This window comes from Salvia splendens, chromosome 4 (assembly GCF_004379255.2).
Source record: "Salvia splendens isolate huo1 chromosome 4, SspV2, whole genome shotgun sequence".
Classification (NCBI taxonomy): domain Eukaryota; kingdom Viridiplantae; phylum Streptophyta; class Magnoliopsida; order Lamiales; family Lamiaceae; genus Salvia; species Salvia splendens.
The window spans coordinates 36,098,940-36,123,946 of NC_056035.1; the positions used below are offsets into that span (position 1 = coordinate 36,098,940).

The 25,007-nt window shown below is 34.9% G+C and overlaps 2 protein-coding genes and 1 long non-coding RNA gene across 4 annotated transcripts; 1 reads left to right on the plus strand and 2 right to left on the minus strand.

Moving 5' to 3' along the window:
• The first annotated feature begins 881 nt into the window (after nt 1–881).
• LOC121799722 lies at nt 882–16,797 on the plus strand. Its single transcript, XM_042199176.1, has 6 exons — nt 882–1,214; nt 3,135–3,265; nt 4,081–4,141; nt 14,715–14,819; nt 15,005–15,061; nt 16,025–16,797. Exons 2-6 carry the CDS (start codon nt 3,252–3,254, stop codon nt 16,367–16,369), a joined length of 582 nt encoding a protein of 193 aa, XP_042055110.1. The 5' UTR covers nt 882–1,214; nt 3,135–3,251; the 3' UTR covers nt 16,370–16,797.
• On the minus strand, nt 10,001–16,124 carry LOC121799723. 2 transcript variants are annotated; one of them, XR_006050359.1, is made up of 3 exons: nt 15,988–16,124; nt 12,854–13,088; nt 10,001–12,759 (listed from the first exon to the last, which is right to left on the minus strand). It is a non-coding gene; the product is annotated as an uncharacterized LOC121799723 (long non-coding RNA). The 2 variants fall into 2 exon arrangements; XR_006050358.1 differs by lacking the exon at nt 10,001–12,759 and having other exon boundaries at nt 12,802–13,088.
• A 4,179-nt stretch (nt 16,798–20,976) lies between the features above and the next one.
• Nucleotides 20,977–24,676, minus strand: LOC121799822 (NADH dehydrogenase [ubiquinone] 1 alpha subcomplex subunit 13-B). Its single transcript, XM_042199315.1, has 3 exons — nt 24,366–24,676; nt 21,447–21,518; nt 20,977–21,365 (listed from the first exon to the last, which is right to left on the minus strand). Exons 1-3 carry the CDS (start codon nt 24,578–24,580, stop codon nt 21,221–21,223), a joined length of 432 nt encoding a protein of 143 aa, XP_042055249.1. The 5' UTR covers nt 24,581–24,676; the 3' UTR covers nt 20,977–21,220.
• Nucleotides 24,677–25,007: the final 331 nt, after the last annotated feature.

Below are 25,007 nucleotides of genomic sequence, written 5' to 3' on the forward strand. Positions count from 1 at the left end.
TTTTTGGGTCACTCCCAAAAGGCCTCAAACTAATTGGGGTTGGACAGGAATTATATACACCTTCCAACTTCCCTCACTCATCCGATGTGGGACGGGTTTGTAACCCAACAAACCTCCCCTCAAACCGAGACCACATAGGGAACGCAGTCGACACGAACATGGGTCGTTCTAGCCCTGGCCCCTGGGTCATCCTGAGCCCGACTCTAACCCGAGTCCTTCAGGGCCCGACCCTAACCGGGGCTCATCCAGGCACAACCCATAGCCACCTGGGCTCTGATACCACTTGTTGGGATCGTCGACTGCAATATTAGTTTGATATTGTCCGCTTTGGGTCAAGCCCGCACGGATTTGTTTTTGGGTCACTCCCAAAAGGCCTCAAACTAATTGAGGTTGGACAGGAATTATATACACCTTCCAACTTCCCTCACTCATCCGATGTGGGACGGGTTTGTAACCCAACATTTTAATTATGTAATTTTTAATTTTTAGGATTTTAATTATGTCGTTTTATTTTATTTGTCATTTGTAATATTATTTAGATTTTTTTAATGAATTTTAGTATTATGGAAATGTTTTTGTTTAATTGAATTTTAAATTAATTGTGCTCGTCCTTGCAGAAGAGCACAGCTGTGGGTGTTGTGCTCTTGCAAGAGAGCAGACAGAAAAAGTGAGCCGGAGCCCATAACCGTGCCGCTGGCAAGAGCACGGTTGTGGATGCTCTTGGATGCTCTTAGTATAATTAATAAAATGTCGTTTAAATTAAAATCGTAAGGAAACCTTAAAAAACTTAACGCGCTTCTCGAGGAGCTCGACAGCCGTTTGTTGGGCCACGTCACCATCTCTTAAATCGTCGACACCTGATAATGATATGTATCAATATGTTTCGCCCTCATGTAGCTCCACGTCTTCATCTCTCTCTCTCTCTCAATTCATCCCTCCAAATTTCGAGAATCCCTGTGACCTACTAGTACTTTTTCGTTTTCCGTGTTCTCAATTCATCTATGCCGGACCCCGGCGGTGATGATTCTACCAATAAAGGTAAACGGAAGGTTAATCTCGATGATTTAGAGCATCAGGACCCCTTGCTGGTATTCGGTTCTGAAATTTTGACGATAATTCTCGCCAAGCTCGACTTGCGCAGCTTGGCGGAAGCTCGCCTCGTTTCTCTCGGCTGGAAACCGGTTGCTTCTTCCGATAGAATTTGGGGTTCCAAGGTTATTTTCTTCCTTCTTTTTTATGAGCTTGCGTGTTGGCTCAATTGCTTGTTTGTTTTGTTGCGGTTGAGGTGTGGACTTTGGCAGTTGTGTGTTTTTGGATCTCTTCCCATCTTTTGACGTACAGTAGGTGGTATTTGAATCTGAGTTTGTTTATCGCCCTTTCCGTGCTTTTAACGTATTCTAGGTCTTGTTGCACTTGCACAACCGGTGATTGATTACGAGCTAACTCTTTTCATAATACAATTGCTCTTAATTTGAATGCATTTGCACATCTCGTATGTAAAATGCCGAATCCCTTTAAAACAAAAATTCAGCAAAAAAGTGTAAAAAGGGAAGTGTCTAGATAAGAGGAGTGCAACTATGAATGTGATAGTTTCGTAGTTTGAACACTATATAGATGGTATATTCGGTGACTTAGTTATTTGTGTAATTCTATAAAACTACTAATACCGAGAAACCACTAAAATGAAGGAAAAAGATAGTCAAATAATAAGATTCAAATACCCCTGATAGCAGGGGCGGACGCAGAAAATTTTTCTTGTAAGGGCTTCATCGCACACATATTTTATATAGTCAATATATATAATTTTCTCTACTTGAGTGTCATTTTTCACTAATCGTACTTCAACTACATTTTTTCTTTATTTTTCTGTCACTTTACTATTTTTAAAGAGCAGGAAGGTATTTTATGGACGGAAAATACAATCAACAAAACTATAGATGTACATAAATATTTTATAGTACATTAAACTATTATAACATATATCTAACCTAAAGAATGAAACAAATAATCAGCATGCTTCTAATTTGGAGGTTTTTAACTTGGAAGAAGAATGAGTTTAATTTAAAGTAGGCCTGTAATTATCTTTACCTTCTAGTAATAAAAAAAGGGTTAGTTTTTAAAAAGATACTCATCTCTATAAAAATTTTGAAGCTATAAAAAATTCTCTGGCTACGCTTTACACTTATAGTCTATACTCTACACTTATATAGTCTTAAAAAGTGCTAGTAGACTGTTATCTATAGTAAATAGGACTAGTAATATTATATTACTAATATTCAATACTCTTCTTCGTTTTAAGTTTTCAACATACAACTGCCATTGTTGTTTCTTTAAGCATTTTCAGATACTCAAACTCAACCCCTTTCTTTTATTTATACTCGACGATTTAGTCCTTAGTGGGTTATTTTAGTAAGGGCTATAGATGGCTTGTGAAAATTTCAAAAATTGTACAAGTGGAAAAAAACGAAAAATAACATTTGGGTAAGGGCTTAAGCCCCACCCTTTGCCTTAGTGTGTCCGCCCCTGCCTGATAGAAACACCATCTATTGTGCTACCATTGAACTTCATAAATGCATAGAACATGGGAAAACTTAAGATTCAAGTGTTGTATGCAATCTACCACGGTACCACCGGACTGTCGACCCAACAATAGGTGGCATACAAGTTTGGTAAGGAAATACTTTTAAATTGCAAAGGTAAATTGTCATAGGTTGTCCGTGGAGTCAATTACTTTGATTACTAATATCCTAAGCTTGTAGCTTTCGAACATTGTGGGTGGAAAAGGAAGCTCAAATGGCTTTATTTTCCTGTTCTCTGTGTTTGCTTTTGATTGCAAAATATTGCAAGGCGGAAAGTCTGTTTGAATGCACTATAAGGGTTTTCAACAAAGGCCCATATGATACACCCTTGTGTGTCGGTCTTAATCCTGCTCCGTGTTGTCAAATTGCAGAATAGGAGTTTCAGTGTAAGGTGTTGGTCTGAATAATTGCTTCTTAACTTTTGCATTGCATAATTACACATAGCTCCATGCATGCAGAAAGGAGAACTATATGCCTTCTTGATTCCTCCCGTGTGAGCATGAATAACTATTTCTCTGTATAAATGTCACAATTCCTATTATGCACATCTTTCAGGATTTCTGTCTCATATAGACCGAGTCCAAAATCTTTAAATGCTTCTATGAGTTGTGGAAATCTACCATCTCTGAAATCGGGTATTGCCAGCTATGGGAAACTGACTGCCAATGCAGAATGGAGAGAAGATGGTAATAAAGAAACATGTTTCTTTGAATTATTTGTAAATCGTAACCACAGTTTTTTTTTTGAAATTTTGTTTGTTGGAAGTAATCAATATAGTTTCTTTAATGAGTGATGAAACGACTTGACTTGTTTGTGGTTTGACTTGGAAGGAAGGTGCAGGACCATTTTATTGTCTTGTTATACATATGTCACATGAACATGCTTTACATATTTTACTTTGCATCAATTTTTACATTGGCATATCAATTAAGAAAACCAGAACTTTGAGCATCGTGTTACGGTACCAATTTCTTTGGACATGTTTACAGCGGTATGAAGCATGTTTCAAAGAAAGAGTAAGTAAGGCGAAGCTTAGCAATTCTTGTAGGAATTTGTTGTAACTTGTGTTTTGACTGAAGAATTCAAGGTAGAGAAACAAGACCATATACGGTGTCAATAGTGTAGTGAATCAGTGATGTTAGTAAATCATGAATGCTGCTAGAGATCAGTAAATTCTTAGTATATTCAGCTGGAAGCGCGAGTTAAAGAACGACATGGATTAGTAGAGACAAAATTGTAAGAGTGACTTTTGGATTTCCTCTCTAATGTGGCATTCAGCTTGAACCTTGAAAGCATGAACCTTGAGGACTTTGACAATGACAATCAGTACACCTGGAAGGATTCTTCTGAATATAATGTTACAATCTTCTTATTATTGTTGCTTGGGTTGGCATTGTTGCTCACTTTTGTCAGCAAGGAATCTCCCTATATATTTGGTTAATATATATTGAATTAAATTTGGGGTTAAGAGTTTTAATTGGTTAAGTACTTGATTTGTCAGGAGAAGATGGCTAGTTTCAGCTGTATTGCAGAGATATAAGCATGTTATGCACTCAGAAGGGGTAAGAGTCCTCAACCCATTCTTAGAGCTAGTGGTATGGATCAATTTTCCTGCAGTCATCTTTATCCTTAGCACTTTTCTGTATTTTTGTTTATCGAGCTGTTATCTTTTAGCATTAAGAGTTTGATTAGGAGTCTAATTGTTACATTTAGTTAGTAGCTCTATTCAAATTCGAATCTTTAGTAGAGTGACTAGAGTCTTAAAAATAGGGTTTTGTTCCCTACATTGAAGTGTCTTTGGAAAATTAGAATAGGACGATAGTTTAGACTAGTTGTTTCTTTTAAGTAATTTTATTCCACTTCATAATAATTTTATTTCTATCGTTTCAGTTGTTCTCCATTTATTTCCGTTTCACTATTCTGTTCTTCCCCGTGTCTTTTACTGGTCTAATTTCCAGTAGCGGGCATTTATCTCTATCAGCTAGAGTTAATATTGTGTGCTATGAATTGCTGATGTGTTTTTGGCTAGTATCTTGCAATAATTAAGCATGGAGAGAATTGGGATTTGGTCTTTAGTAGGACAGATGCTTTATGACAGTTGTTCGAGAAGTATGTTCTATTAGGTTTGCACTTGGATAATTTATTTGCTTATCCATCATTTAGATGGCCTAGAAAGATATATTGATGAAACATTGATAACCTCTCATGGACTTAACTTTCTTGACTAGTGATTAAAGTGATAATGTACTTCCAAAAATCTGTAAGCTAGGCATCCTTTGTCCGATTCCTTTACAGTACCTATTGGTTTATGAGTGAACGGAAAGAGAAATACCCGAATGACATCCATCTAGTCACTTGAGTTGGTTTGGTGTCTTGCTTCAACTGGCCTCTATTAATGGTTTTTGTTACACAGTGACTAGATCTCCAACTTCTTCGCAAATAATTCAGCTATACTTTGGTAGACATAACAAGAAGACAACATATTAGGCTTGGCTGAATACTTCTCAGAGGTTCATTAAGTCAAATAAGGCACAATGCAACAAATATAGATGGTTGGTATCCTAAGCATTTGGCAGTTCATTTTGCAGATTGTACTCCGGCCAAAGAGTTGTCCTCCGTCTCTTTTTTTTTCGGTTGTGGCTTTTATGTCTAGTACTTGTCTTGAATAAAGGCCTCTATGAGAGCTCATTTTATGGGCAAAATCTGACCCATTTGTAGGTTTAGCGTTAGGCCTTGTATATTGTCTTTTCACTCTATCCTTTCGGCCAGATCCTCTCCTTCTCCTACTCAATTTCAATCTTGGTCTCCGGAGTCTTGCCTTATCCTTAAGATTGTGATATCTTCATATCTTGTCCAATCAAGTAAGCATATATGCTTCATTATCCAATCTTTTCTTTCCCAACTTCCTTACGATCACCACACCTTGGATCATCACCAAGGCATGTTTTTGCCCGCACTTGGTCAGATCGACCTTTTCTGCTTTGTTGACAGAAATTGTCCTGATGACTTGCAAATGTGCCTTTATTGCGCAGACCTGCCCTGCTAACCATAAGTGTCCTCCAAGTCCAAGAGATTCAAAACACACAAAATAGAAAAGAAACAGACTCATAATCTAAAGATGCAAAAAGGAGCACAAAGTTGGGCTCATTAGGTGTGCAGTGGGTCGCGACATGGGGCGACGGTCGAGGTAGAGAAAATGACTGGCGGACTTGTGCCTCATCCAAATAAAGATGGGAATGGTGACTGGAGGAGAAAGAGAGACGAGCAATGACCAGAGGAAGGGAAACGAGCGGCAACCTCAAACAAACTGCCCGTGATGTCGCAAGTCTTCATCAAGGAAAGTAGTGTCTCTCTCTCTTCCCTTGGTAGAAATTCTCCTTCTCTCATTGTCGTCGTTGACCTTTCGTTTGGCAAGAAAGCCCAATTCATGTACCTTATAAAATTTTCCTCAAGTTCCCTAAATTTCTCTTTCTTTTTGTTTTCATTCTCCAAGTTGAAAATAACCTTTCAAATTTTTTTTTCAAGAAACCTTTCCTTTCACCAAGCGCAGTACACATACCTCTTGAGAATTTCTCTTTTCTTGGAAAAATTTGAAGTATGAACTGTCTTATTTTGTTTATATGAATCATTTATGTTTTATTGTCTATAAATGAACTGTTCTAGTGTAGTTCGACTGATTTTGAACTATTAGTGCACCTTGTTTCATGGGACACGCCGCACCCCATTTTTTTTTACCTTAATCAGTGCACCCCACACCGGTCACAATATTGAAGTATTGTAGCATAAGAAATGCATACATGATAGGAAATTGTAGACCTGTGGAGTTTAGTGAACATGCATTACATGATTCAAAAAGAAAAAAAAATTTAAACCAATTAAAATTGATTCTAGAATCAAGTGGGATTGAACTTGAAACTGCTAGAACGTAGGTAAGTATTAAAAAACTATTGAACTTTGCGGCCTTGCAATCTAAATCTAATAAAGAAATATATATAAACACTGCACATCATTCACCCAAATACAGCACATGGTGTAAGATTTTGTGTAGGACACTTGGAAGAAACTAAAAGTAGCTTAGAAATAGAAATATCTGAAAATCATGTAAATAACAATCAATATGTAATCGGTAAGCCATGAGAATATTTTGATAAGTCTAAACTCAAATTCAATTTATCAAAATGAAAAGGGGACAAAATGTGAATCCGGTCTTAGATATGGTCAAAGCTTTGGATGATTCTCTTGCTAAATACTAGTATTATCTCTTTGATTGTGTTTTTGCCTTTTACTAGTAGTCACAAACTTGATGTGTTAGGTCACTTAGGTAATTTATATTTATGATCATTGAAGTTCTTATTGCGTCACTAAGTGTATTGCATTGTATATATAACTATGAAAAAAACATTTCTTACTCTCAACTTATGTAACATAGGACCACAAATATCATTGGGGGTTTTAAACAACTTGGACTTAAGCCCGCATCATCTTTTTAGTCTTGTTTTGCCAAAGTGGCAGGCATCTTATAATGATATCGGAAGCTATCAAAAGACTTACAAGAATGTTAGCATGTTCCTCCCCATCTATCACCATCTATCCTACAAGAATGTTAGCATGTTCCTCCCATCTATTTTCATCTATCCTTTTGTTGCACAGCCTTCCCCTTTTACCCATTTTAGTCCGAATCTTTAACTACAATATCGTGCTTTGTCTCTTCCTGGTAGACAAACACGAGAGACATGATAAGTGGAGGTGTCTTTGTGAGGGCCACAAACATGTGACTCCTACTCAAGCCAAAGTTAGGCTGGTATGAACACTCGATTGTGGGTGGCTCTCGTCAGCTCATAGTAGCCTCTACTATCTCAACTATTTAGCTCAGATTCTCTATGCCCATCCATACCCTTCATCTCAATGCCATCATCATATGAATGGTTACACAATTATGCAGCCACTCATCATTCCTCCCTCGTTTTGTATTTTGGTGCAAAACTTTCTCCATTACAGGAGCATCTTAATACAAGACTCCTACATCTTTACAAGCTTAGCTATATCCTAAATGTACTGTATCTATTAAAACAATTCTGTTTATATTTCTTATATTCTTGAAGAAATAATTTGAGATTGTTATAGATATATTGAGTTTTATGTGGGCAACTCTTTTGGCATAAAAATGATTACTAAAAGGAAAAGTCAGTCAGGTCCTCTCAACTATTTTAGAGATTAAGCATAAATAGTTTTAATAATACATATCCACCTACATGTTAAAGTATGATCCTTGTTTGGCAGAGAAAATTATATTGAGAATCTTTGATGTCTTCAGCACACCTTTTATTCCCATTAAGATCTTATTTAGTAATGGATTTTTGTAATAAGCTATCTTTCATTCCTCAAAAAATTATGCAATCAATTTTCCCCAACATTTTATTTTGAGAAGAGTGTTTTCCCAATATTAATTAGCCATTTAGTCATAGTTTTGAAAATGTCTGTGCTACAATGAGCTTTAGACCATAATTTGAGGTTAGCTTTTTCTTTCCTAGATAATGCCAATTGTTATGTGATTGACCTCTTTATATGGAAAAATCAACATGTCATAATGATGAAGAACAAAAGTTGGATTAAATGCAACATGCCTTAGCTTTCCCATGATATATTAGTGTGTGTAATCTCTATATGATAATTCAGTATGTTATATGATAAATTTATTTAATGTCAAGATTTCTTTTTATAAGTTCTAGTATTTAGTTCATTAGGCAAATGCATTGTGATTTTTATTTTTAGTCTTACTTTATTGGATCTAGTAGCTATTTAATACATTCCACTATATGGCATACAACTGATATGGCACAATAAGAGGACTTGGGAAGTGGAATTGAATATCATCAACTTTAGTGAAGATTGGTCAATGACTAAAGTTCAAAATTGGTGTTCTATATTTGCCCTAAAAACTTTTTGGTTCTACATATTTAGTGTTGATAGCTTCTGGTCCTAAACAATACTCCCTCCGTCCGCACTTTCCATTTTCGTCCATCCCACAAAAATATGTGCATTTTATATATGGAAAGTTATATCAATTTAATAATGTAGGTCCCACTATCCACTACCATTCTCCTCCTCTCTCTTACTTTACCAATTTTGTCTTAATTCCCGTGCTATACCCAATGCCTATATTTTTATGGGACGGAGGGAGTAGGTTTTAGTCCACATTTAACAGTTTCGTCAAAAAGTTAACGATCAACACCAGATTAGTAACTTAGCTGCATTTAAATAAACAATTAAAAGGAGAAGTATCGCCTTTCTATGTTTTCTCTTAATATTTATGTTTTTTAAAATTTAAGTATTTCTTAACTTTTATAGTTAGAATAATATTTAAATTACTAATATGAAATTTTTTGATGGAACAATTAAATATTGACCAAAACATACTGACTTACCACTAGTGACTCCAAATAGATTGATTAGATCCTTATAAAACCCTCACTCTTCGGTTTAACTTTTTTGGGATATTAACTATATTGTCATCAATTCTAATCTAGTATGTCCACACGAGCATCATAAAACGACCCTACGGTGGCGGCGCTTCACGGCTCCGCACCTTCGACCACGAAATGTAGAGGACCAATTTTGAACTTCAGATTGATCAAGTAATGGATGTAGCATTCATCCATTCAAATAAATTACTCCAGTATTGATCAAGTAACGGATGTAGCATTCATCCATTCAAACAAATTACTCCCTTCGTTCCTTGTTAATAGATGCATTTCTTTTCAGCACTGAGTTTAAGAATAGTGTGTTAAATGGATGGTGGAAAAAGTAAGAGAGAATAAAGGAAGAGAGATGAAGAGAGAATAAAGTAAAAGTGAGAATTACTTTTTGCCAAAAATGGAAATGACTCAATTAACTTGAAACTTCCCAAAATAGAAAAAATGACTCTATTAACATGGAACGGAGGGTATTAACATGGAACGGAGGGAGTAGAAGATTATCCATTAGAACCTATTTTTTGGCTTAGGTTTTAATATGATAGAGGATAATCAACATATATAAATTGACTAAAGATAGAGTCAATTTTGAATAGGAATCTTTTGTTAGCATTAATTTATTTTTGCTACATATATCACTTTTCAATTATTTTTTCGTAACTACATAAATTTAGGAATGGCAAGTGATCTAAATTAATTCTTTTAGAAGTAGTTAGAGGTGTCAAATGGGCTCAGCGGCCCGAGAATGTATCTGTATAAAGTTTGGCATGACCCAACCCACCATGCCAATGAAATATTGAGTATGGTCATCCAAACGAAATAAACATCAAGATAATATGTTTGGAGTTGAACTTTAGAAGTTACTATATACTTAAAAATAGGTTTGTGCCGCATTGAACGATCTAGGCTAGGCTCACATACCATTTCTTTCATTGAACAATAGGGCCCCGGTTGGTCAGTTTCATGTGCCGGGATAGGTCACTTTCCTGTGTCGGGATAGGTTAGTATAAGTCATAAAGAGAAATCTTTCTATTATCATACCTGTTTTCTCTCATGTGCCAAAAAAGAAATGATTCACTTTGAATGGGATTTTGAGGGTAATCAATTAAAGGATATAAGATTTCCTAATAATTATTAGTTTTGATAAATAAATACAGTAGTTCTTTAAGGTTATAAATTACCTTTTCCAAGCTTAGTTAAGCCTTAGAATATTTAAGTATCTAAATTTTGCAGTGGGAATTTTTAAATTTGGTTATAACTATATTTATTAAAGCTTAAAACAGATACTATATAAATATAAATGTTTCATAATCAGTTAGGGGGGTTACTTTCATTTAGAATACTCTATCCCCTCTTTTTCCCCTTCCTATCCCCAAAAAGGGGTCCTATAATACTAAGACTGTTCTCAAATTGAAGGTTTTGACTATCACATTGAAAAAATTGATAAAATCAATAATAAAAGGAAGGTTTAGAAATAATCCCTTTGAAATAACTCACTAATTGGGTATACTTAATGATGGATTTTATTGCTAAACATGAAATTGTGTAGGTTTTAACTAGTTAACTTTTGTGCACTAAACTATTTTATGACATATAACTAGGAGTATAATATTGTATTGAAATAAAATTATCAACCTTTTGAAATCTGAACCTAAACCTTAATATATTAGAGCATTGAAACTCGGGATTCGTGTTGCGAGTTGAATGAGTAAATTCCTTTTAGTGACCAAGTATGATTCGGAAATTATTTGTAAACTCACATAACATATCTGAAGGGCCTAATGTCACTACAACAAAAACAACCGTTAAGGACATTTTTTAATGCAATTAAGGACGCTAAATGTTTCTAAATATACCGCCAACGCTTCAAAAAACATTCTTATTGTTAGTGTCTTAACTAAAATTAGAGATCGCAATGGAAGCGTCCTAAAAAGCAAAAAAAATAAGTTAATTTGTCCTTGATTTAGGAACGCTTTCTTTGGCGTCCTAAATTGTGTTATTTTTAAAAATTTTCCAACACAAGTAATTGCGTCTCAATTTTGGTGTCCTTAAAAATAAGTTTTTTAGCGTGTTTGCCTTAAATAGTGTTATTGAGTGGAAAAAGTAAAAGATATTACTATATTGGGCATTTGCTCTAGATCATATATTGTATTGGGAATATATGTTTTTGAGGACTATTACTCTGTCACTTATTCAATATGCCAACATATGTGATGGATAAGATAATCGTATATTAACTTTATTTATCTAAGTTATCACTATGTAAACATACAAAGAAATATGTTGTTTTTATTTAAGGAAACATTTCATTTTTAATTGGGCCGCCCAAAAAGAAAAACATTTCATTTTTAATAGGACAGAGGGAGAATTTCCGTTGGATTGTTTCTGAGACATTTAAAGATGTTGATCTTACATGTTACAAATATTATACTCCTTACGTCCCATAATAGATGTCACACTTTCTTTTTTTGTTTGTCCCACAGAAGATGTCACATTCCTTTTTTAGAAAAAGTTCTCTCACACATTAATATAAATATAATATTTTCTCTCACTACTCAACACACAAAACAACATTTCCTAAAATCCCGTGCCATTACCTAAAAAAATTGGTCTTCTACATTTTCCTAAAAAAACTTTTAGGTCCTACATTTTTAAGTGTGATAGCTTCTAGTCCTTAACCGTATTTTTGGTCCATATTTAACGTTTCCGTCAAAAAAGTTAGCGGCCGGCAACATTTTGACCAAATTAGTAATTTAAATGCATTTAAATTAAAAAATAAAAAGGAGAAGAATGCCCTTTTATATTTTTAATTAATAGTTGTGTTTTTAAAAAATTTAAGTATTCTTTACTTTATAATTAGCATGAACTTCTCCAGCAGTCAAAATGAAGAGCACACGGAACTCTGATAGGGATCTTCCCTGCCGATTTTTGTGGAAGTAGTAGTAGTTAACCTTTGATTACTATCCTTAGTTATTATTTTATTGAGTATTAATTCATTAGTCTTCTAGGTTTGGATTACTTTCAAGTTGTTGATAAGAAGTGGGAGTCTTTATTTAATTGTTATAAATAGCTCCTCATCAGAATAGTTATGCACCGGGGAGAAAAATAGTTTTAGGACAGTGAAAACCGTAGGCCTCTGTGGAGGATTAGTTATTGCTGATGATGATGGGCTATATCAAGACGCTGCACCAGACCAGCCCGAGTAACAAGCTTTTGGTGGCTTTAACGATTCCACATCAGTCTTGAGAACAAGGATGATTCAACAACATGGCAATTGATAGGGATCATCCATGCTGATATGTTTAAAGAGTCTTGTGTCATTAGTCCTCTATGTTTAGATTTACTTTCAAGTTGTTGATGGTAAGGAGTCTTTATGTGATGTTATAAATAGCTCCTCAGTGGAAGAGCTGTGCCGGGGAGAAATTTAGTTTTGGGACAGCAGAAACCGAGGCCTCTCTGAAGGATTAGTTTCTGCATTTTACATTTAGTTTTCTTAGTTTCATAGGAGTATAGTCCAGCTCATCTACTTTTGTGCTGTGGTTTGTTCTCGCTTCTCTGCAGCCAGTATCCATCTCATCTGCCTTTCCTCTTATCAAACTCGTCTCTTCTCTCTGTGTTCTAAAGTTTGTAGTGTGATGCCTAAATACAGATATCTGTCACTGCATCTATTCAAAAAATGAGATACAGTGAGAGATATTTGTTATCCCCTGTGCAGAATGGTAATATGAATAGCATGCATCTCAGTACAGTAGTAAAATGTATGTACATATTCATAAAAAATAATATCCAAATTCAGCTCACTCTGGCTCAAAACTGCCACTTCCTGTTGAACACCGTCGCAATCTACTATAGCTCAAATGTGAGTGACCATACTGCATACCAGCACAGCTGTTTCTTGTAACACCATCTATTGCATCTACATGTGAAATGTGTTGTCTATAGTGTCTGAATGCGTTTACAACAATGTTTAGGAGGTGCTACTTTCATGGAATTGGTGCCAAACATTCCAGGGGGGCACCTCAAGCAAGTTGTAAGGCTGCAGAATCCAACTCAGCATTAAATACTACACTTGTTTTTATCGTACATATCAAACAATAACAGTATCATTATCTTGAACTCTATCTTATTGTTCCTATCATCATTTAACATCTTAATAAATCATGCTATGGTTACCAAATGTGGCCTTGTGGTATAGAGTCTATCTACATAATGATCAGTGTGTGCAATTTTTAACCCGACATAATAGCATGATTCTTTTTAACTTCCATTATCATTGACTTTTTATGTTGAATTCTTGTTCCCTTTTAGCCTGTCCATTTTGTTAGTTCTGTGCGCTTATAGACTGATTTCTGGTAATTGTGACTAATGTTTTTTCATATCACAAGGTTTAAAATATTTTTGGAATAGGATCCCCATAACCAGAGATAAGTGTTAGGGTTTGCCGATGCACACCCAAACTCAAATTAGTATGATATTGTTTGTTTTGGGCCAAACCCTTGCGGTTTTGTTCTTGGTACACTCATCAAAAGGCCTCATACTAACGGAGTAGGGGTGCGCTTGGTTTAAACCCCAACAATCCTCCCCTCGTATCAAGACCACTCATGTCCCAGGTCACCACAGATCGAGCTCACACAGAAACACTTGAGAACGTGGAAGTAATTGACCGAGCCCGGCTCGGCTCTGATACCATTATCGATGTCCACCAGAACTCACATTAGTATGATAATGTCCGGTTTGGGCCAATCCCTCCCCAAAAGGCCTCACACTAATGGAGTAGGGGTTGCACTTATATATTGTTTGCACATTTTCTAATTCTCCAATATAGAATGGTTTGAACCCCAACAGTAAGCATAAGATGGAATAACCCTAAAATGCTTCAGATGAAACAGTTTGAATAAAATTATCATAAATGGAGCAGAAAGAAGTAAAATGGAATGATAAACGTAAAATAGAATAGCTCTTAAATTCTTCAGAATTCTTGTTTTTGTTAATAATGTAACAGGACCAGCCATGGTTCTAGTTGTGCGTCATTTGTTTTTGCATCAAGTATAGTCTTTTGAAGATTGCGACCCCCCCCAGACCCCCATGTTTAAATTCTATGCCACTAATTTTTATATGTTTTCTGTTTTTTCCACAATGACATCTAACTGAAAGATATGTATTCTAATAATTTTTTGTTATATATTTCCTCCGGTACTACTGTCTCACTCATGGGCTGGGATTTGTATTTTTGATTATCAGTTTTGTGTTTAGACCTTTCACTGTGAGCATTAATTCAAATAAATATGTCTGCCTTGCTCATTGATTGGGATTTTTTTTTCTACCGATTTTTCTACTTAGGGTGGTGATATATAATGGTGAGCTAAAATGGAAAAAAGAGATGGAAAATAATGTACTCCCTATGCCCACAAAGAGTGTAGCACAATGGCCTTTTTCTACACTCTCTGTGGACAGATGGAGCAATTCTATTTCCTTTAGAAGAATATCATGTGCGACATGATTTATCATCATGCTCTAGCTATAATGTTCCTGATGTATTTGAAGATATTACTTTGGTTGCTTTTTAGCCAGGCTTCTTTTTGATGATATTTTATGCCAACATGCCAATGCCATCCCCAATTGTTAGACTAAATTGTTTACACTGTGGTGCCTTTGTTTCCAGTGTCAAGAGTTATGGTTGGATAAGGCACATATACCACGTGTATCAACGGTAGGAGGACTTTCAAAGATGGTCGCTACATTGCTCTCGATCAGAGATGGCAAACGAGTGAGTCTCACTTCTTCCTCTCCTTATCGCTTGGAGAGACGTGCCTGGGAAGAGCTTTATGTGCTTAAAATATCATATCGGATAAATCACAGATCTGATTTTAAATGCATGCACTATGTGATAACCTAAACTAATCTGAAGGTGGTGCCTATTATACTTTCTAACTGGCAATTTTCTTATGTCAGACTCGAATCACTAGGGATGACCTTTGTGACCATGTTTGGGAATTCCGCTTTACAGAGGTATGCCATTACTAGTGTTGAACCTCAGTTGTTGTCAGTTTTCTTGTTTTGAACACTTGTGCTGACCATATGATTCCTAGGTACTGATGTATCTAACGGTCTACAGTTATTAAGAATATGTCCTTGTCCATTCTTATGCCTTATAGGCCCAACACCTATGCTAAATGTAGCTTCTGTTCCACCACTTTTATGATTTCTTAGTAGTCCCTTAATCCTTGCATCTAAATGTTGTGTGGTCAGTATTTAGGCTGAACAATTAACCAGGGAGATGAATTTGTTGCAAATATGAGGATCATTAGTAGCACACCATAGGATTAGTTGTGCGAACTCCCAACACGCTTTTATTGTACAGTTGTTTTGAAGTTGCTTCAGATGATCTTAGGACACTGAAAGGAAGTTCAAATTTGTGAATGGAGATGATGATGCTATATACTCCTACTAAACTATAATCCTTTTGTAAATCTAAAAAGCAATTTTATCCCTCTTAACAATTTTTCATGGTTGGTGAAGAGAATCCTTTTCTCATCCCAGTTTTGGCCAAACTAGTCTCCCTGATTCTATTTGATAAATACTGAAACCAAATATGTTCCGAATAACTCGTATTCCAATTCCAGCTATGCAATAATATCTTACTCATAAAATCTTACTCAAACCTGTAGTAACAGGAAATAGGCAACGATCTTTTGTTTTATTGGACTTATTACTGATTGTTGTGAAATTCGATGCTATTGTTCTCATCTATTCATCAAGGTCTTTCCAAATATAGGATGCAACCAAAGATGAACTAGTAGTGTTCATCCAGATCCAGATACTACAACCCTCGTAGAAAACAGAATATGTTCCTCTTATAAAAAATCCCACACGCAATAAAAAGCATAAGGAGAAAACAAATCCAGCAATTACTGATGCACATATATATTTCTCACCGGATAATTAGCTTCTTCTTCCCCTCCCCCCCTGCAGATGGCGCCGGAGTACTGGCGGGAGCTGGATCCGTCCTGGAGGGGCGAGGGCGGCCCCCCAATGCGGCGGTACTTCCACCCCGACGGCAGCATCACGGCTGACCCCGAGGACAAGGTGTGGGGCGGGCACGAGTCTTCGTACACGATCGTGACCGGCGTCCTCGCAGACGGACAAGTGCGGGAGCACTACGTGAGGATCAACAGGTGGCCTAAGATGGTGGTGAAGCGCCACCCTGACTGGAGCTGGGAGCTACGCAACCACCTCTACTTTTACAGAAGCATCCCAGATAGGCACGGCCCTGCCTCCACCTCCCTCTCCTTCTCCTTCTCCGGTGGCTCTTTATGACGTGTGGATTGTGGAATGTGGGATTAGCTATTTATGGGAAAAAAAAAGTTGTTATGCTGAGAGAGGTAGAATTGGAGATGGGGTTTCCTGATTCGGAAGTCAATAACGTAAATTCGCTGCGTGTGTTTTGCTACTGTATTTGTGATGGTGGAAACCTAACCGCAAAGAGCCAGCACAACAAGGCGCCTACTGTTGCGATACTATTTGCCTACCAAGTCAAAAATTATTTAAATTTTAACTGTCAATTCTGTTCACGAATACTCATTTTATCAATTATCTCATTTTCTTAAATTCATTTTATACACTACGTGTGAAATCGTTGTTATTGGCTATACGTTTACGGCAGTACGAAGTAATGTCTGTAGGAAAAATAACGTATTGGTGTCTGTGCCAATTTATTAGGTGTATACTGAAATCTTACTCATCTATATTAGGGTTATATTGAAATCTTACTCGTTCTCACGATGAAGGTCTATTTTTGTTATTTTAGTTAGTCTCATAATAATAATAATTTCTTTTCACTTTTATTATAAAAAGAAGTAGACTGTACTAATTTATTTTATTCACATTTTATTAATTTGTTTGTCATTTATAGTTTTATTTTGATTTGGCATGAGTTCTAAAAAATTGTTTGACATTATGAAGAAAAATGGAAGAAGAAAATAGTTCCATTTTGATTCAATACGAGTTTTAAAAAAGAGTGAACTATAAAAATGGTCTCTGGACTATAAGTTTATCTCGCTCATAGTCTCTGGACTTTAAAAATATCATCAAACATCCATGTACTTGGGGTTTATTTCAAAATTGATCCATTTGGCTTTTTTTCACCCAAAAATACCCTTTTGGGGTGCTGGACAATTTGGTCTTTTTACACTTTTAACTTTTCAAATCTGATATTATTTCAGTGATGTGCTAAATCTGATGTTATTTCAAAATTATCATTCTTCTTCCCTTTTGCCATCCGTCACTTTGTTTCTTTATTTTAATATTAGAATTAATTTTAAAAAATTAAATTTTAAAATTAAATTTTTTTAAATATCAAATAATTTTTTTAATTAAAACTATTAATTCATGAACACTATAAATATTGATTAAAACTATTAATTTTTGTTATTTAATATAATATTCAGCTAAATTGAAGAAGTACATGAAAATAATATTAATTGTGACGGAAAAATAAGAGCTATTATACTTAGCCTTCGCTCCGTTGTTATAATTGCTTGTGATTAACTATTATGAAGTTGACTAAAAATTTGATACTACTAAAAATTTTATATAGGAGTATTTTTGTTTAAATTTTCTAGTTAATGTTGATTGTTTTCAAATAAATAAACGAAAATTATATTAGTCTTACATTAGAAGCATATTTATTTAAAAATAAATTGTTATATAATCTATTTACGATTAAAACTACTAAATATTGATTAAAATTAAGTTGGCGTCGGCATACCTTATTGATTAAATATTAGACACTATCAAATATTGAATAAAACTATTAATTTTTATTATTTAATAATTTTAATAATTAATATATTGATATTTAAAAATCTAAATTTAAAATTTTATTTTATAAAATTAAATTTAATATTGAAATAAAGAAACAAAGTGAAGGATGACAAAGGGAAGAAGAATGATAGTTTTGAAATAATATCAGATTTAGTACATCACTGAAATAATATCAGATTTGAAAAGTTAAAAGTGTAAAAAAACCAAATTGTCCAGCACCCCAAAAGAGCATTTTCGGGTGAAAAAAAAACTAAAAGGACCAAATTTGAAATGAACCCTTAGTCCATGGATGTCTGACGATATTTTTGTAGTTCAGGGACTATGGGCGAGATAAACCCATAGTCCAGGGACCAATTTTGTAGTTCACTCTTTAAAAAATGTTCTGACTATATGAAGAAAAATGGAGAAAGAAATTAGTGGAATGTGAACTCATTTATAATTTGTTGTATAATACTCCATCCGTTCCATAGTAATAGAGTCATTTTGCCATTTTGGTACGTTCCATAGTAATAGAGTCATTTCCCTTTTTAGTAAAAGTCAACACATTTTTCCACACCTACTTTACTCTCTCTTACTTTTTTTTCTCTTCATCTTTCTACCTTTTTCATTTCCACTTTATTCTCCATTTACTTAACTCACCTTACACATTTTTTCTTAATCTCCGTGCCAAAAAGAAGCGTCTCCATTACTATGGAACGGAGGGAGTAGAATGTAAGTGCAATGATTTAGTTGAATTGTAGGATCCATTTACCTAAAATGAAAATAGGGTATGACATTTTAATCACGGATATCCTAAAATAACAAAATAGTCAATTTTTATGGATGTATACTATATAAAAAAATGAAGCTCATATTCTACAATTTTTTTTAATCATTTTTCTTTATATTTTTCAAAATAAGTCAACTATGAACTTTTATTCCGAGATGGAAGGAGTAATATAGATTTTTCTCAATCTTTCAATATGCCATATTTTCTCTGGTTACTTGATTTTAACTTCATATAGCGTATTCTATTCTCGAAATCTGAATATCTTCTTTGATACAAAATCTGAATTTGACAAACTTGTGGTCTACAAGTAATGCACGTAGCGTCTGACCAGTTGATAAAATTTACTACTACAATTTACCAGTAAAATTGCACATAAGAGTAAAATTTATCTATTATACAATGGAAGAACATATGCGAAGGAAATATGAACTTCAATTTTATACAGTATTAATTAAAATCCAAGTGCATAATATATAAATCCCTTGACCGTTTATATTGTACACTTACCAAACAAGTTGACGATGAATATAATCAGTGGAAGCATTTTGTGTAAGGTTATTTTTGATGGATCTACTATTTTCTGTTGCAACGTAAGACAAGGTAAAGAATTGAAACGTATTGTTGCATTTAGTGATGCCATTGAGGGTTCAGATTGTGCTGTAACTGGTACGTAGCACAATTCGGTTTCTATTTTAGCTCTGAGAATTGAAATTTATTTATTTTTCTAATACCGAGTAATTATAAGACATTAATATAGTTGGTGTGTAAGGAAATAATGTAATTTCGTTCATTTTCTTTGTGCAAGGAAATTACTGAAATATTTCTTATGCCAATAAAATTTTCCAGCTTTTATAATATGTCAATAAAGCATTAAGATTTTTAAATATGGTGTTATTCAAATTTGTTTGAACTGAAATTGGAGAACATAGCATTAAATAAATTGAAGAAAATTGGCACAAATCTATTGTGAAGCAGTACTATGGGGAAATGCAGTAACCAATTTTTTTATTTTTTATCTAAAGAAAATTAATGTTAGGGATGGATTTGTAAATTTCCCCGAAGAGGAAAAGAAGAAGAAAAAAGAAATAAAATTATTCTTACTATAGTACATACTAACTAGAATCGAAGTATTTATTGCATTAAAATTCATGCAAACCAAATTAGAAACACTCAAACTCATCAATTCCCAACTTTAATTCTTGGTCAAAATGAAAAATAAAAAAATAATTACACTACCATATAGACAGGTGCAGAATCCTCATCAAAACATTGAATCCAAATGAAACTCTCAACTATATAAACCTTCTCCCTACCTGCTAACAAAATCACACAAATTCTTGCTGCATATCTCTCACAATAAAAATGAGTTATCGCAATCCACTCGCACTGATATTCGCGATTCCCATCGTGTTTATCGGATCATCAAGAGCTTTCAGCATTGGGATTTTCCAAAGCTACCAAGTTCACATGATCAACGACTTGGAAAACAGCACAGAAGAACTCGTTGTCAACTGCAAATCAGCAGATAATGATTTAGGAGAGCATTTCTTGGACAATGGCGATGACTGGAGTTGGAAATTTAGGGTGAATTTCTTCAGATCAACTCTGTTTTCCTGCCATCTGCAATGGGGAAAATTGCAGAAAAGGTTTACTGCATTTGATACTGATACTATAAGCTATCAGTGTGAAGAAACCTCCACTTGTTTCTGGTCAGCTAGAATTGATGGGATTTACTTCAGTTGTGATAACAAGAATTATGCCAAAACACATACTTGGCCAAGCTGAGTTGGTGCTTAGTAGTTATGGTTTATGCTTTGTTTTTTTATTTTGTTTTGGGATTTGTTAATTAGGAGTTATCTTATTGTAAAGAATGTAAGTTCTTGGCTGTTGCAATAAATGGTTCGAAATAAAATAATAGTACTACTAGAAAAGTAGGGATCCTCTCTTTTTTTTTATCTAAGCTCTTCCTGAAACTATTTTCCTGCATTCGTCCACAATTACATGCTGTGGTTAATGATAAAGCTATCAAATTTTGTTCAACAATCTTTATTCTAGTTTTTAATCATCAAATCCAAATGTATGCAAAGCTCATGCTTGATTCAAGTCTACTGCATAGACCCGCGAATATTAAACCTTCCCAGTCCAAAGTCAGCAAATTCCGAAATAAATAAATAAATAAAATTACAACACCTCTTGGTCGATATTTTGTGTGCACCCATGAACCATGATAGCAACTGCAGATATAAACATCTTTATATCTCATAATCAAAGTAATTCCCAAGATTTTTCTCACTCGTGCTTTTATTAATTTGCTGAACAAAGAAGATGAAAATGGAAGCGTTAAATAAACCATTTCAATACCGAAAAAGCAGAGAGAAATTTGCCAGTACAATCATATGTCAACAACAGTAACTAAACAGGTATAGAGGCAATGGGAACATAATTTTCAGCATCATCTTTATTTAACAAAACGAAGCAAAATCCCAGTGATAGTTGTGTGAATCATGCTGGCAAAGCAAAATGTTAACATTTTGCTGAATCCCATCAGCCAGAACAGCAACCGGACAACTACAAGATTACCAAATGTCTGGACGTAGCTCCCCACTTGCTGGAGGCATCCATTTTCCTGAGTGGTAAACGCTTTCACCCACTTTCCAGCCTGGAACATCTTTCATGATTCTAGCCTCTTCCGCAAGATACTTCTTCCATTCTTTGACAAATCTGAAGAGAGGCAATGGTTATTAGAAACTTGGAATATTAGTTATTGCAACAAGAATGGCAGAAGCAAACTGCAGAAGTCACCTTTCATCCTCTTCAGCTTGAATTACAGGTAATATTGCTCTGCGGGCAGCATATTTTTCTTCCTTTATAGCCCTATTCAGTAAGAATAAAGTAACTTGCTGGTCAGTTTCCGTTTTCCACTTTCCAGCATTCAACAAAATTAAACAAATTCATTGCATACAATAAGTCAATGATAGTAAAATATACTTTATTCTCGCATTTAAAGAACCAATAATTATACAGAATAGTTACTAATAATACTGTAGCTCTGACAAGTTGCCATAACTCAAAATACCAGGAAGCATGGATTGAGGTGTGCAAGTGTTGGTCTAGTGATAGTGTGGTTAATGAAGAATACGGGTCCTTAAAGAAAAATCTCTCTATCCGATTTTTTACCCCAATGAAAAATTCTAACCAATAAAACAAAACACATAACCAAAGATATATAGCACTTCTAACTTCAGTTGTCCCAGCTAAATTGTCCACACAGCTTGTCGGAAAAGATTGCTCCACTGTTGCTTTATCCTCAGCAAGTTCAAACATCATTTACCCCAACCTCAACCTATTGGTCATCATGGTGAACATTCATTCGGTTCTGGATTACAAAAGCAGAGAATCCCTAGTCTGCTAGTGTGAGGCATTGCATACGAAGATGTTTTCATTTCAAAAGACTATGTTAGCTGTGAACTCCTGTTGTAGAAGATGTGAACTAAAAGTCTAAAATAGAACTTGTAGGACTAGAGATGCACTAAATACAGAAAATAAAAAGAACACCGACTTATCATCTTTGTATGAATACTGAAGCTTCTTTCTAAAGCTCTAGATGCTGATTTAGGATCGGCAAAATTATTTTCGGCAAAAAAATGTGAGTCCAACATGCTGAAGCATGTCTAGAAATCTAACGTACTAAGGATATGCATAATCGAAATGGCATATGGACACATGTAAATAGAATTCGTTAAAAGAAAACATAGAAAACTTGGGGTAACATGCAGAGTTTTTAAAAGACTCAAGATATAGGTTACATATCAACATGAATTGTGAGTGTTGATTTTTGGATTATGTGCTCTGGATAGAAAAATTTCTCTCATAGCTCATTAAAGTCAAACCAAGAGAATAGCAGCTACAACATATATTTCATTTTCATATTAAGGTTAACAAAGAAAGGGTTGCAGTTGGAAAAAAATAAGCTACTCAATTTCCAAAATAAGCTGAAACTGCATATAAACATGTTGCAGAGAAATCTAAGGATGCATAGTTAAAGCAAAAGGAAGCTTATATGTGCTTAGCAACTAGCATCACATGGTAAGGTAATACAGCTCGAAGAAAAAGTAGACAATTGGTAGCCAGTGGAAAGTGGATTTTATATGCAAACCTAGACATCTAATTTTCTATAGATTGGAGCAGAGCAGTCAAGTTCTTCCAAACTTGAATATTCATCCCTCTGAATATCTTCCAGCCAGTGTTGTTAAAACGCGCTCAACATGGGTGAGCCGAACGAGATACGTGGGGCGCAGTGGGGGCGGGATCAGGGCGGTCGGGGTGTCTGGGTCGACGAAGGGGCGTGAATCCGTTTTTGTGTAAAGAGGGAGGAAGCTGAAACTTTTTTTTTATTACTACCTCCGCCCCCCAAATATTGTCTCACTTTGACCCGTTTAAGAAATGTAATGGAAAGTGAGTTGAAAAAGTTAGTGGATTGTGGGTCCTACTTTTATATATTAGTTTTATAATAAAATGTGAGTAGGAATGAGTTAGTGGAATATGGGGTCCACTACCAAAAATGGTAAAAAGTGAAATGGGACAAACTTTGGGGGATGGACGGAAATGGAAAAATGGGACAAACTTTCAGGGACGGAGGTAGTATTATTTTAATATGGAGTCCTTCTTTTGATAAACCCTAGGCACCCACAACCTCTTTTTGCCTCTAATCATTTCAACTTTTTACTTTTCCTCTTTTTATATTATTAATTTATTATTATTGCCAACTTTTCATGTTTTCCCAAAATAACTTAATTATAAAATTCATTAATTAAATATCAAAACAAGTAAATAGACTATAATTCCTTAGATAATTATTTTCTACCCAATGTCTGATTGAATTTTAAATATTTTTTCTTCCTGTTATGTAAGTATAAGTATTTATATATTAGTGACTTATATTTAATCATTATTATTACTAATATATAAATAATAAATAATTTTGCGCCCCGATCCGTGGGTCCCTCGCCCCAGCGCCCCATCGCCCCGGACCGACCCGCGACCCTAAAAACACTGCTTCCAGCTGAACATCACTGAAACACATCTTTCTATTTTATACAAACGGGATTGTGGAGATTGAAGAATGGGACATATCTTAGTTGTGAACGACTCAACATGGCTTCACAAATCCTAAGCTAAACAGCTAAAATCAACGAAACAACAGCTCCATAGCACATGGCACACGGTGCCACAAATCATGTTGTGCACAAAATTACCACTTTATTAAATTCCAATGCTCACAGATCAAAATAATCCTAACAGACATAGTATGGAGAAAGATATAAATGTCCCGAAAGATAAATGGTTTCTTCATAACAATAAATGGTTTAGACAAAGAAATGCCACATATCCTTATCAACATTACACTCCCATCTCTACCACATTAAGCAAAAATATTCTCAGAAATGGTCCAACATCGCCAAAACCAACTAATTTTACATAGTAGAAAAAAAGCAGTGAAACTTCAGTACTACTCCAACTGAACACTAAATCAAACCCCTAAATCATCAGACAGCACCAATAATCCCTAGACACCTCAAATTCCAAACAATATGACTGTATTCCTAAACAATCTCAACAACGAAGGGAAAAAAAATTATAACAGCAATCAAAATCTACCGTTTCCGGTCACAAATCAAACTCAATCGATTTATTATTAAAATCATTCACTGAAACTATTACCTGCGGATCTTGTTGCCTTTGCCGACCTCATACATTCCCCAGGAGAAGACACCGAAAGTAGTAAGAAAAATCGCCATGGCGCTGGGACCAGTGTTAGGGATCCTCCGGGCGAACCGGACGGGAGCAAAGCCGCCGGGTGGAGGACCGTCCTGCATAACCGGCATGTCCTTGATGCTCGCCATCCCGGCCTTGTTCCTAATCACCGCCTCCGTCATTTTCTTTCAGCCCTAATTTTTTTTCCGCTGGATTTCTGCAGAAATTCTCACACTGAAATTTTGATTGCAGATGAAAATGTGGTGAAGAGAGTGAACCTATATTCTACTCTGTCCAATTTATATATCGGAATGCGCTTTCAGCTTATCGGCTTAGTCGTGTTTGACGTTTTTGAAATTACAAAACAAGTGTACATAATTAATAATGTACATATCTGAGAAAGACTGAAACACAATTTACGTTTAATATGTTTTACATTTTTTTCTCTTTTTCATATTTCTTCTTCTTTCACTTTTTATCTTGTTTTAATATCATAAATTACACGCAGTGTATTTTTAAGAAAATACATTTAAAGGTTTTTATGCTTTTTTAATTATTATATTATTATATTCTTAATATACTTTTGTATCTTGATAATATATTTAATAA